At 41.3% G+C, this 14,018-nt stretch overlaps 1 protein-coding gene across 1 annotated transcript; it reads left to right on the top strand.

Annotated features, from left to right (window-relative positions):
* The first annotated feature begins 11,412 nt into the window (after window positions 1-11,412).
* On the top strand, window positions 11,413-13,626 carry LOC108792191 (basic helix-loop-helix transcription factor scleraxis-like). Its single transcript, XM_018562907.1, has 3 exons — window positions 11,413-11,472; window positions 11,930-12,661; window positions 13,594-13,626. Exons 1-3 carry the CDS (start codon window positions 11,413-11,415, stop codon window positions 13,624-13,626), a joined length of 825 nt encoding a protein of 274 aa, XP_018418409.1.
* The last annotated feature ends 392 nt before the right edge of the window (window positions 13,627-14,018 follow it).

Raw genomic sequence — 14,018 nt, 5'->3', positions numbered from 1 at the left:
GTAAAACTTTTAAAATCTGGCTGGTCAATGGTGTGTGTATTCCGCTATCTCATGCACTGAGGACAGCATCAGTAGGATCCGCCGCTGACACATTTCGTCATCACGACTTTATCAAAGGACTGAATTTTTGGGGCTGTTGTCTAAAAACGCTGACTTGGTAACGTGCTGTATTATCTTTGAGGTTGGAGCTCAATCCATCTGTCCAACTCCAGATCTCAACCCCATAGAAAACCTTTGGAGGGAGTTGAAAGTCCGTGTTGCCCAGCGACAGCCCCAAAACATCACTGCTCTAGAGGAGATCTGCATGGAGGAATGGGCCAACATACCAGCAACAGTGTGTGCCAACCTTGTGAAGACGTACAGGACACGTTTGACCTCTGTCATTGCCAACAAAGGATATATAACAAAGTATTGAGATGACCTTTTGATTTTGACCAAATACTTATTTTCCACCATAATTTGCAAATAAATTCGTTCCAAATCAGCCAATGTGATTTGTCTGGATTTGTTTTCTCATTTTGTCTCTCATAGTTGAGGTCTACCTATGATGCCAATTACAGATAAGTTGTTAGTTTGGTTAGAATTTTTGGTATATAATATTGGCAAAGTGAGTTAATTGAAGCTGATGCTTCGGAATTATTCACTGATGCTGCTGGATCAACTGGTTGTGCAGCTGTTTTGGGGAAATGTTGGTGCTGTGCTACTTGGCCACAGGATTGGGTTCTTAGAAAATAAATAAAATTTGTTTTATTAGAATTGTTTCCAGTAGCTTTTGAATTGTGGGGAGATTATTTTTCGAATAAGAGAATCTTGATTCATTCAGATAATAAAGGAGTTTTATTTGCAGTTAACTGTTTATCTTACAAATCACTCCCAGTTATTAAACTGCTTTGTTTTTTGTGTTCCTTTGCTATACATTCAATATTTGGGTTATAGCTAAACATGTGCCTGGTAAATTAAACATTGTAGCAGATTATTTGCCCCGATTCCAGATGGACCATTTCAGGGAACTGTGGCCGATCGCCGACCTAGAGGGATGTCTTTGTCCAACTCATTTATGGGATGTGATTTGTTGATCTCTCAGTCTATTTGCAATTCTTTAATGCCAAAGATATGGTTAGATTACTCTAAGGCATGGAATAAATGGTTATCTTTTATTGAAAATTTTGGGACACCTTTTTCCTCCTCTGAGTTGTCTATTCTGGACTTTGTAGGCCATCTAATGCAAGAAGGTGTATCTTATTATCATTTATTGGAGACAGTTGGGGGACTGTCTTTTTTCTTTAAGTTATTTACCTTACCACCTTGTTCTAAATATTTTTCAGTACAACAAGCATTGAAATAACTATAATAAAGCTATTTTTTCTCCTGTTATTTGGTTCTTCTGATTTTGAAGCGCTTTTATTTTCATCTGCTTTTGTTTTAACTTTTTTCACTGCTCTTAGGATTTCGGAAATAGTGCCTCCTAATAAATCAGGTGGATCAGGTTTAATGTTAAGTGACATGGTGGTGTCTGACGCATCGCTTTTGCTTCATCTTAAGAGATCTAAAACTGATCCGTTTGGTTTAGGTAGTTGTATACATTTAAATGTCAGTTCTGATGTTTCAATTTGTCCTGTTAATTTAGTAACAAATTATTTACTGCTTAGGCCGGTCTCTTCCGGCAATTTCTGTTTAGCTATGCTACATTTAAACCATTTAAAATTTTCCTCACATTTTGTTTCATTTTGAATTGGAGCAGTGACAGAAGCAGCTAGGTTAGGTTTAAATGAGTCGGTTATTAAAAATATTAGGTTACCCTCTTCACAAGCAGGCAAGCCGCCCTCCACTCCTACACACAGACGGGCTCCAGCTCTCCCCTCCTCTTCACAACATAGGCGTTTGACTACGGCCGCCCCCCAGGAAGGTGCCGCCCTAGGCAAACGCCTACTTTGCCTTGCGGTAAATACGCCCCTGGGTGGGACTCTAATTGCTTTACACTGTATATATGTCCTGACCTATCTGTTTAACTGCAGGTCATAGAAGAGTGGTCTGGATTATAGGACACTCTTACATTTTCTGGGCTCACCAACGGGTCTATACTGCTAATTTAGATATGCCTTACTCTGATTTTACAGTCCTTTGGAAAGGTATAAGGTCTGTATGAGTTGGGACCAGTTATTTGTTGTGATTTGTCATTTTATTGTAGTCTTGGCATGCTCCAAGATTTTCTCATCATTCATCTGGGTGGAAACGATTTTGGCAAATCTAAAATTATTTATCTGCACCGTTTAAGTAATACATACCCTTCTGTTACTGTAATTTTCTCTGAGATTGTGCCATGTTTGGTTTGGTTATCTTCCCCTTTTCAAAACCTTTTGAGAAAATCAGGAAGTGCATTAACAGAGCAATAGACAAGTTCATGCCCCTTTTAGCGTTTTTTATTATCGTCATATGGAACTGGAATGTAGTCTGGAAGGCCTTTATTGGCGAAATGGGATTAATTTATCTGATGTTGGGTATGACATTTTAAATGCAGAGATTTACAATCTTGTATTGAGAAGGCCGCGGTGTTGGGTTGGGGCTTGGTTTGCTAGTTAGCATACCAGGCTGGTGGGGACTTGTTGGTATCAGGTTTATTTATATTATTGCCAGTCGTAGTGGCTGGGCAATTTACGGTTTGTTTAAGTGGTGATTCAAATTACAGTGATCAGTTTGGGTTTAATAAGTCGAGATTATTTTAAAGAAAAAAGAAAATAATAAAGGGGCCGGGCCATTTTTAAATCCAATTTGGTGTTAATGTGTTTTTATTTAATATGTGTTATTTGTATTGCATTATATTAGGTTATTGGCCAAGTGGGCAACAATTTATTTGGGCCCACTCACATGAGATTGCAGTGGTCCCTGTGGTTTTTCCCTTTTTTCTCTATTTTAGGGCACTGTCTCTTTAAGAAATTACCTGAGGATGTTTTCAGCTGGAAAATCCTGGGGCTCATGTCCTTCTGGAAGATTCTTCATCCATCCCAGGCACCTACATAAAAGGGATCCTCGGTGGAGAGCTGTTACTCGGCTGGACTCTTTTCACAGCGAGTTCCCCGCCCACCAGCCCTATTTGCTTTGCTTGTTGCGTGCTCCTTTATTTGGTTTGTCACTCATTTTGAGGGAACTTGTTGTTAGCAGGTTTATTTATATTATTGCTTGAGTTGTGGTGGCTGGCAATTTAAGGTTTGTGTAAGTGGTGATTTAAATTACAGTTATCAGTTTGGGTTTAATAAATTGAGGTTATTTTAAATAAAACAGAAAAAAACAATAAAGGGGCCATGGCCATTTTTTTATCCAATTTGGTGTTAATGTGTTTTAATGTAATATGTGTTGCATTACATTAGATTTTAGGGAGGTACCTCCTGCATTCACATGAATGTGTTGGATAATTCACAATAAAGTAATTGTCATGTGAATCAAGGAGATTTTTACTAACTGAGCTAAGCCAGGATTACATGCAAATTCGAGGCTCTGATAATGGAACAATATTGAATATTAAGCGAATACAGAGTGGATATATGACCTCTTAGTCCATATCACCACCTTATATGCTTTTTTTATGTACAAAAGAGGAAAGCTATGATGTGAATATGTATTTTTTCAACCTCTGAATATAACTCCAACTAGGGAACCAGTAATTTGAACCTATTAATAGGGGGCCTAAAAACCCAAGAGGAACATTTATTATCATCTGACATTAATGTTTTTGACTACTTTTGTTCATGAACACTGTAAAAGATAGGGATGAACCAATACCGTTTTTTTGGAATTGGGTATGAGTAGCGATATTTATATTTTGGTACTCGCCGATACCGGTACTTACACTAGCATGGAGCTGGCTTCCGGGGCAATTAAGAAGCCGGGCGGCGGGTAAACACCCGCTGCCTGGCTTCTTGATTGCCCGGACACTGACTCCATGCTATTTGGCTGGCTCGATGCTGATTGGCCAGGAAGCCAGCTTCCCAGCTAATCAGCATAAAGCTGGCCAAACAGCATGGAGCTGGCTTTCCAGCCAATCAGAAAGCCGGGAGGCAGGGAAGGGAAGCCGGTTTCCTGGCCAATCAGCATTGAGCCGGCCAATCAGCATCGAGCTGGCCAAACAGCATGGAGCATGGAGCCAGCTTCCTGGCCAATTAGGAATCTGGGCGGCCAGTCATTACCCGCTACCCGGCTTCCTGATTGGCCAGGAAGCCAGCTCCATGCTCCCTCGCGGCACTGCTGGTTAGAGGAAATCTCCCTCTGATCGGAAGTTCCGGGGAGTAGGTATCGGAGCATTTGGGCGAGTACCACTACTCGTCCAAATACTTGGTATCAGTGCTTCCCTAGTAAAAGAGATACAGATTGTATATTTTTCTTACAGGTTAGAGTCAGGAATTCCTTAGGGAATGTGTTTTATGGTTATACTTTGTGAATGTCAATACCATGTTTTTTAATCTTTTTTTTTTCTTTCTTCCCCTGTGCTATTAATAAAGAGATGTTTTTTGAGAGATATATAAAATAAGAGATATATGTTTGTGAAATAGTATATATTGAGTCATAATCAGGTTCTTTAAAATGCAAATTCTCTTAGATCTTTACACCACAGACCCCTTTCCACCTTCTACATTTATTTATTGGATAAAGAGCTTGAAGTCATATTTTGAATATATTTTATCTGTGTGTTTAGCTGTTTGCCTAAAGACCAACTTTAAATATATTCATATGCAGTCTTGTTACCAAGTTTTCCATTGTGAGTAAATGCTTCCATAGGTTTATAGAACGTATTTAGAGATGTAATTTGTTAATGTGCTGTGTTTTTTACATATCACAATAACTAAATGTTTTAGCTGACAGCCATTTCTTCTATATATTTAACCTTTTGTATGCTCTGTACTAGCCTTTATAGTATGGATGGCACTTTGATCAAGTCTCGTGTCAGGGATGTCTAAAGCAACTATGCACAGTTGGTATAACTTGTGCAGAGCACAACAGCTGGGATCATAGAGCAGCTTAATTACTCTGAAGAGGCAAGTGTTGAATAATATCATGTAGGGATGCACTAATACCATTTATTCCAGACTGAGTACCGGTACTTTTCATCAAGTACCCGCCAATACCAATTACCAATACCTTTTTCTTTGTCACATGACACTGTTTTCTAAAACAATACAGACTAATGATTTTAGGACAGTGGTGGAGTGCCAGGGCCCCGGTCCCAGCTGCAAATGCTGCACCCCTGGAAGTCCTGCACTGACTACAAGCTGTAGAGGGGCTACAAATCTCAGCAATACATTATACAGCAATTCAGAATAATATGAAGCTACATACTCTGTGCTGCTACAGGGTGCCAGACTGATGTCTGGAGGATCTCAGGGGGCTGTGCAGTGTCTCAGGTGGGCTGTGCGAGGTCTCCACTTGCTGGGGACCTCGGCAGCCTTCCTGTGAACTGCGGTGCCGTTTACACGGCCGCCTTCAGTCTAAAAATTTAAAGTGCCAGTATCGGCGTTTAGTATTGGGGTACTATTTTAATGAGTATGAGTACTCGTGAAAATGCCCAGTATTGGCACCGATACCAGTATCAAAATCGGTGCATCCCTACTATCAAGCTAACAAAACCTCATAACCCTCAAAGTAATATTATTTTAATTTAGTCAGAATCCTAAGCATTCATTTGCCATTCTCCAAGGTGGTTTGAATGTCAGGTTATTTAAAAATGAATGCTAGACATACATGCTTAGATTTATCTTGTTCAGCCCACGGTCTGAATAAAATCGGGCAAAATTTGAGCTGTGTAGCTTAACACATATACTGCATTTCATTCAATAGAGCATAGCCATCGTATTAAGAATCACATCATCATTCCAAAAGACATGCTGGCAGATTAATTGACTTCTGTCTAAATTGGCCCAGTATGCATACATGTAAGATAGGGACCTTAGATCGTAAGCTCCTTAGAGGCAGGGACTGATGTAAATGTGCACTGTGTAAAGAGTAAATTGTCAGCACTATATAAATACTTGTAACAAATAAATGATCATTCAGGGTACCTGAATTAGACAAAAGAAAGTGTAACTCCAAGGGGTTGATTTACTAACCTTATAAACACGCCACGAACAAGTATACACCTCTGTAGTGTGTTCCCTCCCAGCATGATCTATTGGTGGAATCTAGACACCTTTGTAGTGTGTACACACCCAGCAGGTGTGTTGTGCAAAGCCAAGCATGAATTGCAAGGTGATGTTGTGTAAATTAGCTCTACGTTGTGTTGCGTTGCGTTGATGAATGCAGGAATGTAAATGCATGAGCTAACCATTTTTGTCTAAACTGTGAAGCAGCATTACATATGCATCATGTGCATGATTTTTCCATATATGGCATTAGTGGAAATATGCGTTTAGAGACTTGCATGCCGCTATTAGAGCGGCGTGTAGCCTATGGCGCATGCTACATGACGCGTACGTATGTAAATACATAAAAACGCGCCATAACGGCGTGAAAATGTGACACCTTGCTCGTGTTTGGTTGATAAATACGTTTTGCTGTGTAAAAATGCACACGCACCTGGTGCGTGCGTGTGTTTAGGTTAGTAAATCACCCCCCATGTGTTAAGAAAAAACAATTCCCTCAAGGTAATCAAGGTACATTGCAAGGAGTTTTAACAGTTTGTGGCAGATTCATAACATTTTCTGTTCTGAAGAAATAGCTGTTTGTTCCTCTATGTTCTTTCCGGGATTCGATTCTTGAATAGGAGGGTCTAGGTCAGCGGTGGCGAACCTATGGCACGCGTGCCAGAGTGGGCACGTGGGGCCCCCTCTGCTGGCACGTGAGCCCAGGTCCAAGGGACGCAGCGATAGCGGACCCAGTCCAATTAATATTGTTATACAGTAGTTCCCTCTCTCCCCTGCTGAACTGACAGCAGAAGAGAGTCATGGATGTTAGTGGGTGCATTTAAACATTATTTTGGGCTATACTCGTCTTATATGACGAGTATAGCCCAAAACCTATATTTTTTACACAAAAAGTGGGGGGACGTCTTATACGCCGTCAAATACGGTAATAACTAATAGTAATTTCTGTCCCGGCTGCAGTATTAATCTACCCCAAGGATAATTTATTATTGCTGCGGGTAAGGGGGTGATTATTATTGCTGCATGGGGTTTTTTTTTTTTATTAACTCATGCCTAATAACAATTCTCCCCCAGGCAGCGATAATAGTTGCCCCCCTTCCCCGCAGCAATAATACATTATTATTGCTGCGGGGAAGACTAGGTTTCTAGTTATGCCTCTGCTGTGTAGTGCTGACTTTCATTATAATGTATTGCTGGGACTTGTAGTCCCGCATAGCTGGTGGCATTCTGCATTGCTGTATGATAATTATCCAGCAATGCAGAATAGCCCCACAGAGAGCCCATATAAACCACATGAAAGCCCTTATAGACCACCCGAGAGCCACACCGCCCCCCTGAGAGCCCGCACAGCCCCCCCAGAGAGCCCAAACAGACCACCTGAGAGCCCACCTGAAAACCCTTATAGCCCCCAAGAGAGCCGCACAGCCCCCCAGAGAGCCCATACATACCATCAGAGGGACCACAGAGCCCACCCAAAAGCCATAATAGACCGTCTGAGAGCTGCACAGCTCCCCTGAGAGCCTGCACAGACCACCAGAAACCCCACAGAGCCCACTTGAGAGCCACACAGCCCCCTGAGAGCCCGTACAGACCACTTTAGAACTGCAGAGCCCCCCTGAGAGTATTCAGGTCTAATTGAAGGGTTGGCACTTTGAGATACATAAGTTGGTTTACTGATCCAGTTTGGGCACTCCGGCTCAAAAAGGTTCGCCATCACTGGTCTAGGTTCATTATGACTATCTGGTGCACTTTTAGTGTTCTAATGAGGAAAGTCCCTACTTCCCTTAGGGAGTATTTAACAAAAAGGGAATGCATAAAATTGTACCTGTAAGGTATCTTCTGGTAAACCAATCACTTCTGGTGAGCCAATTATACAAGCAAGACAGATAGTCTCCAGATTGCCATACTGCATTGAATAATTTGAACAGTTACAGCTGCTTAAAATTGAAATATGAAGGTAATTTTTGAAAATGAATAAACATTAAATTACAAAATGGCTTGTGCTGCGTTTTGGTGTGCTATATTATAATTTGTTTTAACGAAATTGGAGTTTTACTTTAAAATGGCTTCTATAAGAGACTGTACAAATTATTGTAATAGCCTTAATGTCTGGTAAAACAGAAAGAACAGTCCAGACCAATTGTTGGTGCCTAACATTTTTGAACTTCATCTTCTTTTCTTTCTTCTGATCTGAAATGTTCCACTTTTGTCTTACCACTGTAACAGTTGCTGCCGTTCTCCCCTACCCTTTTTCTTTTGGCCATTGATTGTTTACTTACAATTATGAAATATGAACATGGTACACTGGCTTCTTATGCATTGTTAAGTTCCATTTGGTCAGTAAGTCAACAATTAGTATGTCAACAAAAGTATGAGCCTTAAGGTGCCCATACACTGCTTGATTCTCGTACGAGAATCGGCCAGCGAGGCGGGCTTTCGATGATCGCAAGTACGATCTGCCCGTCCAAGGTGGGCAGATGGTACGGGCTTTCAAGAAGCATACGACCATCGCAAGACAATAGTCTTGTGATGGTCGTAAGGTGTATGGGCACCTTTAGAGTAACAGAGCAGAGTTAAATAATTTAGGTTAACAAGCTATCCTGGTAACAGATAATCAATATATAGAAAGCATGTGGGCCTACAAATGACAAAATTACACCTGTGTGATTACAAGTGCAGAAAACCAAGTGTTCTCTGAAACAGGTAATGTAATAAGATAAGTAAGCAACTGGAAACTGCATATGCAATCTTCGACTAACTCACTTCTACAATTCAATAAAAACATTAGTCAATTTGATCATCTACACCAAGGGTAATGAATTACAATTCAAGGAGGTCCGGTGATGAAAAATTTCTTCGAGCCGAGGTCTGTCTGCACCACGGTCCGCCATTTAGGCAATGCACAGCTGCTGATGTGTTTTCAGTGACACAGTGGTGATGCATCGATCCCAGCGCATCACGCTTTTAAAAAAAACATTTTGTTAGAACTTTATTGAAATCACAAGTGACATTTCATTAAGTTAAATAGGCAAAGCGCAGTGTAATGCGGTTGTACCACATCATGGCCAGCTTTACTGAAAAAAATACAGAATCCATCATAGTACCCCCTTACATCAGTTCTCCCCATCAGCGTGCCCCCTTACATCAGTTCTCCCCATCAGAGTGCACCCTTACATTAGGCATCCCCTTCAGAGTGCCCCCTTACATTAGGTGTCCCCATCATAGTGCCCTCTTACATTAGGTGTCCCCATAAGAGTGCCCCCTTACATTAGTTGCTGCCATCGGAGTGCCCCCTTATATTAGTTGCTGAAAGCAGAGTGCCCTCTTACATTAGATGCCCCCATCAGAGGGCCTCGTTACATTAAATAAAAAAAAAAAAGGGAGAACTCTGATGGTGACACCCAATGTAAGGAGTTAGTCCATTTTATCTCCCACCGCACTCCTGACCGGAAACAAACCCAAAGCTCGGGCAGGTACCAAAGCGACCGCAGACGCCTCCGCCAATAGTACAAAATCGATGGATAATCATTCACACTCCAACTTGATGCAAAGTCAATACCTTTATTGGCTAGAATAGTTTCACATTAATAGCGATGTTTCGGAACCAAGTGGCTTCTTCTTCAGGGAAAAAGCACTCCGGTCCAGGCACCTCTACAGGTGAAGTGAGGGAGCTATAAGCAATGCAAGTATGGATGGATGGAGCTCCCTCGTGGCCATAGCCCCATCCCATCCCACCTCATGCTGACACTCAGCGCTGGGCAGCATATTTTGAATGGCTGCTTGGCGCAAGAACTGACAGTGCAGCGCTAGGGGGAGGCAGAGGAGCATCTCACCTAGAAAAGTGGAAGGCATGCGTGACCCACTGAACACGGGGTGGGAGATGGTGAGTCCCTCTGCACTCCTCAAAGCGTCCCTGGCCCAAGCAGCAATAGTGGTGCTCGCAGTGACAATCACGGATGTTACATTGCCGCCCTGATCAAGGGACCCTGTGCGGCCCCGAAACATTGGTTTTGTCTGTGACGACTGGTCCAATTAAATGGACATCAACGATATTTATTGAGTGCTGGTGATTTCTACTTTTCACCACTGAACAAGGGGTCGCAGCCCATCAGTTGAGAGCCAAGGCTTTAGAGAGTCCTGGGGACACCAGGGGGGAGACAATGTTTGTCACGTTTCCTGGTGTTACTGGCAGCCATAAGTTGTGGGACCACACTACAGACAGGAGAAAGAGAATTCAGAAAGAAGACTCTGAGATATCAGATACTGGGGTATATTTATTGCATCTATAGAATTTAGCATCTGTCTAGAGTTCTTTACTTTAAATGCTGTTGCATCTACAGTTACTAAATGTTACAATACCAAATTAATCAGTTGCTGCATGTATAAGAATGCTTCCTTTGATATAGAAGTTTAAATGACCGACCTGGAGATATTTCCTTCTAAACATGGCCAATGTTTTTATTACTTCCACTGACATTGGGACATTTATTACTCTTACTGATGCAGGAGCATCTTGCTCCCAATGACCCCTGTTCACCTTTTACTCTTACTAAAGCAGGGCCATTTTTTATTCTTACTGACTATTGATGCAGGGGCATATATTATTTCCATGTAACACCAAGAAAGGAATTCTGGGGCACTTTTTGGCTTTTTCTCCCTTGTATATGCTGGACAATGGAGAGCACTTAGACACGGCTGTGTTGAAATAACATCTTGCATGTGAACTTTAGCAGCATTAAGAATTGATTATTAGCATCAGTCTACCCGCCTACCTCAAGGATAATGCAAGTGCCACATACTTTCTGTTTTGCATTTATTACTCTCACTGACCAATGACCTCGGTTCATTTTTTACTCCCATTGAATACCGATGCTGGGACATTTATTACTCCCACTGCCCAAAGATGCAGTTTTCCACTCCTATTGCCCACAGTCAGGCCCCAAATTAGTGTATCAAGCAGTGAACTGGCCCTTTGTTTAAAACATTTGAGGACCCCTACTACAGTGCAAACTAGAGCTACTTAGCCAGCTAACACATTTCTTTCGTATTATCCATAGATTAGGGTCATGTAACATTTCACGTGTTGCTTTAGAAATATCCCCTGGTGAAGTCCCACTGTCCAAATGCTGCAGCTTAAAGTATGTATCACATTGTCTTACTACCAAACAGGCTGATATCTGATAGGCAAGTAATACATCTGAATAAGCTTAATCAGTATTCAATAAAAACAGATTCAAAACTGTCTGTTGTTGTGGAGTTTTGTCTTTTTATTAGCAGACCAACAATGACCAAGGCAAGTATCAGGAAACCACAAAAAGAGTGCTGCAAACATAATGTGCAACAGGTACAAGGAAACGTTACCTCTCTCGATATAAACAAATTAGGGCTTTGAATTGATTTAAAATGTAAAATCGGCTGGCTTATCAGTTGCTGATATAAGGTTTGTACAACTATGACTCACATATGCATGGCATGATCAATGAGCATATATTAACAAAAAAATAGCTAATTTGTTACCTTTATATAGTTTATAAAAATGTTTGCTTGTACTGCAAAGTCACATCAAGTAAGATAATTTATTCAATGATACGGATATTCATTTTTCACTAGTTAAATAAGTACACTTATGAGATAAATAAACCAACAAGCGGTTCAGCGTGATGCCACACACCTTAATACCTATGTAGCAAAATTGTCATGCTAGGTAACACACTGTCTGTCCCCTCTCACTCTTTTGATGCTGGGCTTCTGTCTTTAGCTGTTACAAATAAAATGACAACAAGAACAGGTGCACTGCTTAGGATGGTGCCATTGCCCCAGGCTTCATAACTCTCAACCAACCCCACCTTTCTTGCCTTACGGAGCAACCACATGCTCAGTCTAAATGGAGCAACCATTCAAAAAATGACTTGCTGAGGTGTCAGTGGATCAAGTGGAGTTGCTCGCTACTAACAGGTGCTGTTTGCCTGCTGTGCATAAAAGTGATGGGAGCCCGGGGGATGGTGCTGCTCATGAGGACAGAGTCACAGGCTACAGGAGTGGACTGCAGGGCCATGAAGTGTGTGGGTGGTGGCATTGGGCAACCTGCTGACTGCAGTGGTGGCCTACTCTCTGATGCTGAAGATCTTGAGAGCACAAGCGACAGCTCAGACAAATCTCTAGGTGGAGGAGATGATGGCGACTACAACTGTTCAAATGGGGACATCAGTGGTAAAAGGAAGAGGAAGGGCAGACTGCCTGGAGTCAGCAAGCAAAGACAAGCTGCCAATGCCCGGGAGAGAGACAGAACACACAGTGTGAATACAGCCTTCACTGCCCTCAGGACATTAATCCCCACAGAGCCTGCAGACCGCAAACTGTCCAAAATAGAAACCCTGAGGCTGGCTTCTAGTTACATTTCACATCTAGCTAACATCCTGCTGTTAGGGGAGGACTGCATGGATGGACAGCCATGTCACCAGTACAGAGCCTCTGTGGCCAGCTCAGCACCCAGACCCATCTGTACTTTCTGTCTGAGCAATCAGAGGAAGACAGTAAGTATTAAAACTCACGTTTGATGTGCATGGAATGTTATTCACAAGCCAAGCAGTACATAGTTGTTGCTGTGACAGTATTGATGCAGTAACAGTCAGTCATTCTGCTTACAGCAATCTATATTGTACTGTATTATTGAAGAACCTACAATAGCATAGAAACCTTTAGCAATCTATTATTTTACTGTATATTGCTAGTAATTATGTAGTAACCCTTTCTGTTTACCATTACATACATTTGTCCCATTTAGCATTTTTAATAATCAAATGAAAGTTTTAAAATTGTGAACATAAAAAAAAATTTGGATACTTTGAACTGCATGATATACAGTGTTACAAATTATATTCATTTAAAAAAATGTCATGGGCCTCAAATATTCTCATCCACAGTGTACTATGACAGGAACGATGTAGACACAGTGCCTAATGGATGAGGGCATTTAAGCTGTACTATAAATTACTGTAACCTTAAACTGAAATATACATGCAATTAAAGAGAATGCTTGCTATATTTGGTCTGAGGATTCTATCTAGGCTGAACTAACACATCAAATGTGGCTTACTAATACATGGTATAGATAAAGAATTTAAAGGATAAAGGAGTGAAACATTGGTGTTGATGTACTAATGGTAAATAGGCTGTTCACTTTACAAGAGAATTATCCCTGAGCTTAGTGGATGAGGTGAAGCTCTGCTGACTTCCATTCTCCAATCATTTGCAAACAAAAAAGTTTATTTTTGTTTTTGTTTTCCTTGCACGTGATTGGGTATCCTTTGCAATTTGCTATACCTTAAATAAGCTAGGTGAGAAATGATCTTGCAAAGTGAACAGCAACCCCACTATCTTGCTCCCTTGTTGTAGTTGTGTCAATGCTTTGCACATAGTGACCTTATGAAGCATGCCTTCTAATATCTCTGTGTTTTCTCTGCAGCACAGAGAAGGGGAGAAGCACTTGTCTATTTAAGGTGTATGTGGACATTCACTCAGATGAGCAGCTTGCACAATACTTGCACTGAATATAGACCTGTTCTAAATATACCCACTTGACACTCTTTTGTTTACATTGATTTAAGCAATGCAGCTTATGAACACTACTTCTAAACGTCAAAAAAACCATCATAGTGTGCACTTTATTTTTACACTGGAACAACTTTATTTAAGATGCTTTGTGGCTGAAATCTAACTCAGAATGGAAAGCTGCACCTGGTGTTGTTGCTATTTTTTGCGCAAGACATGTTAAACCCAAGCCTGGTACCAAGGGTGGTTAAACCAACGACACATGATGAAACCTGATCCTGGACACGCAATGCTTCCATCAAAGTGTGTTGTCATAACACACTTTCACCTGTGCTTCTA

The sequence above is a fragment of the Nanorana parkeri genome, unplaced genomic scaffold, assembly GCF_000935625.1.
Source record: "Nanorana parkeri isolate BGI_ZX_2015 unplaced genomic scaffold, ASM93562v1 scaffold21, whole genome shotgun sequence".
In the NCBI taxonomy this organism is placed as follows: domain Eukaryota; kingdom Metazoa; phylum Chordata; class Amphibia; order Anura; family Dicroglossidae; genus Nanorana; species Nanorana parkeri.
This window is presented reverse-complemented; position numbering and strand designations above follow the sequence as displayed.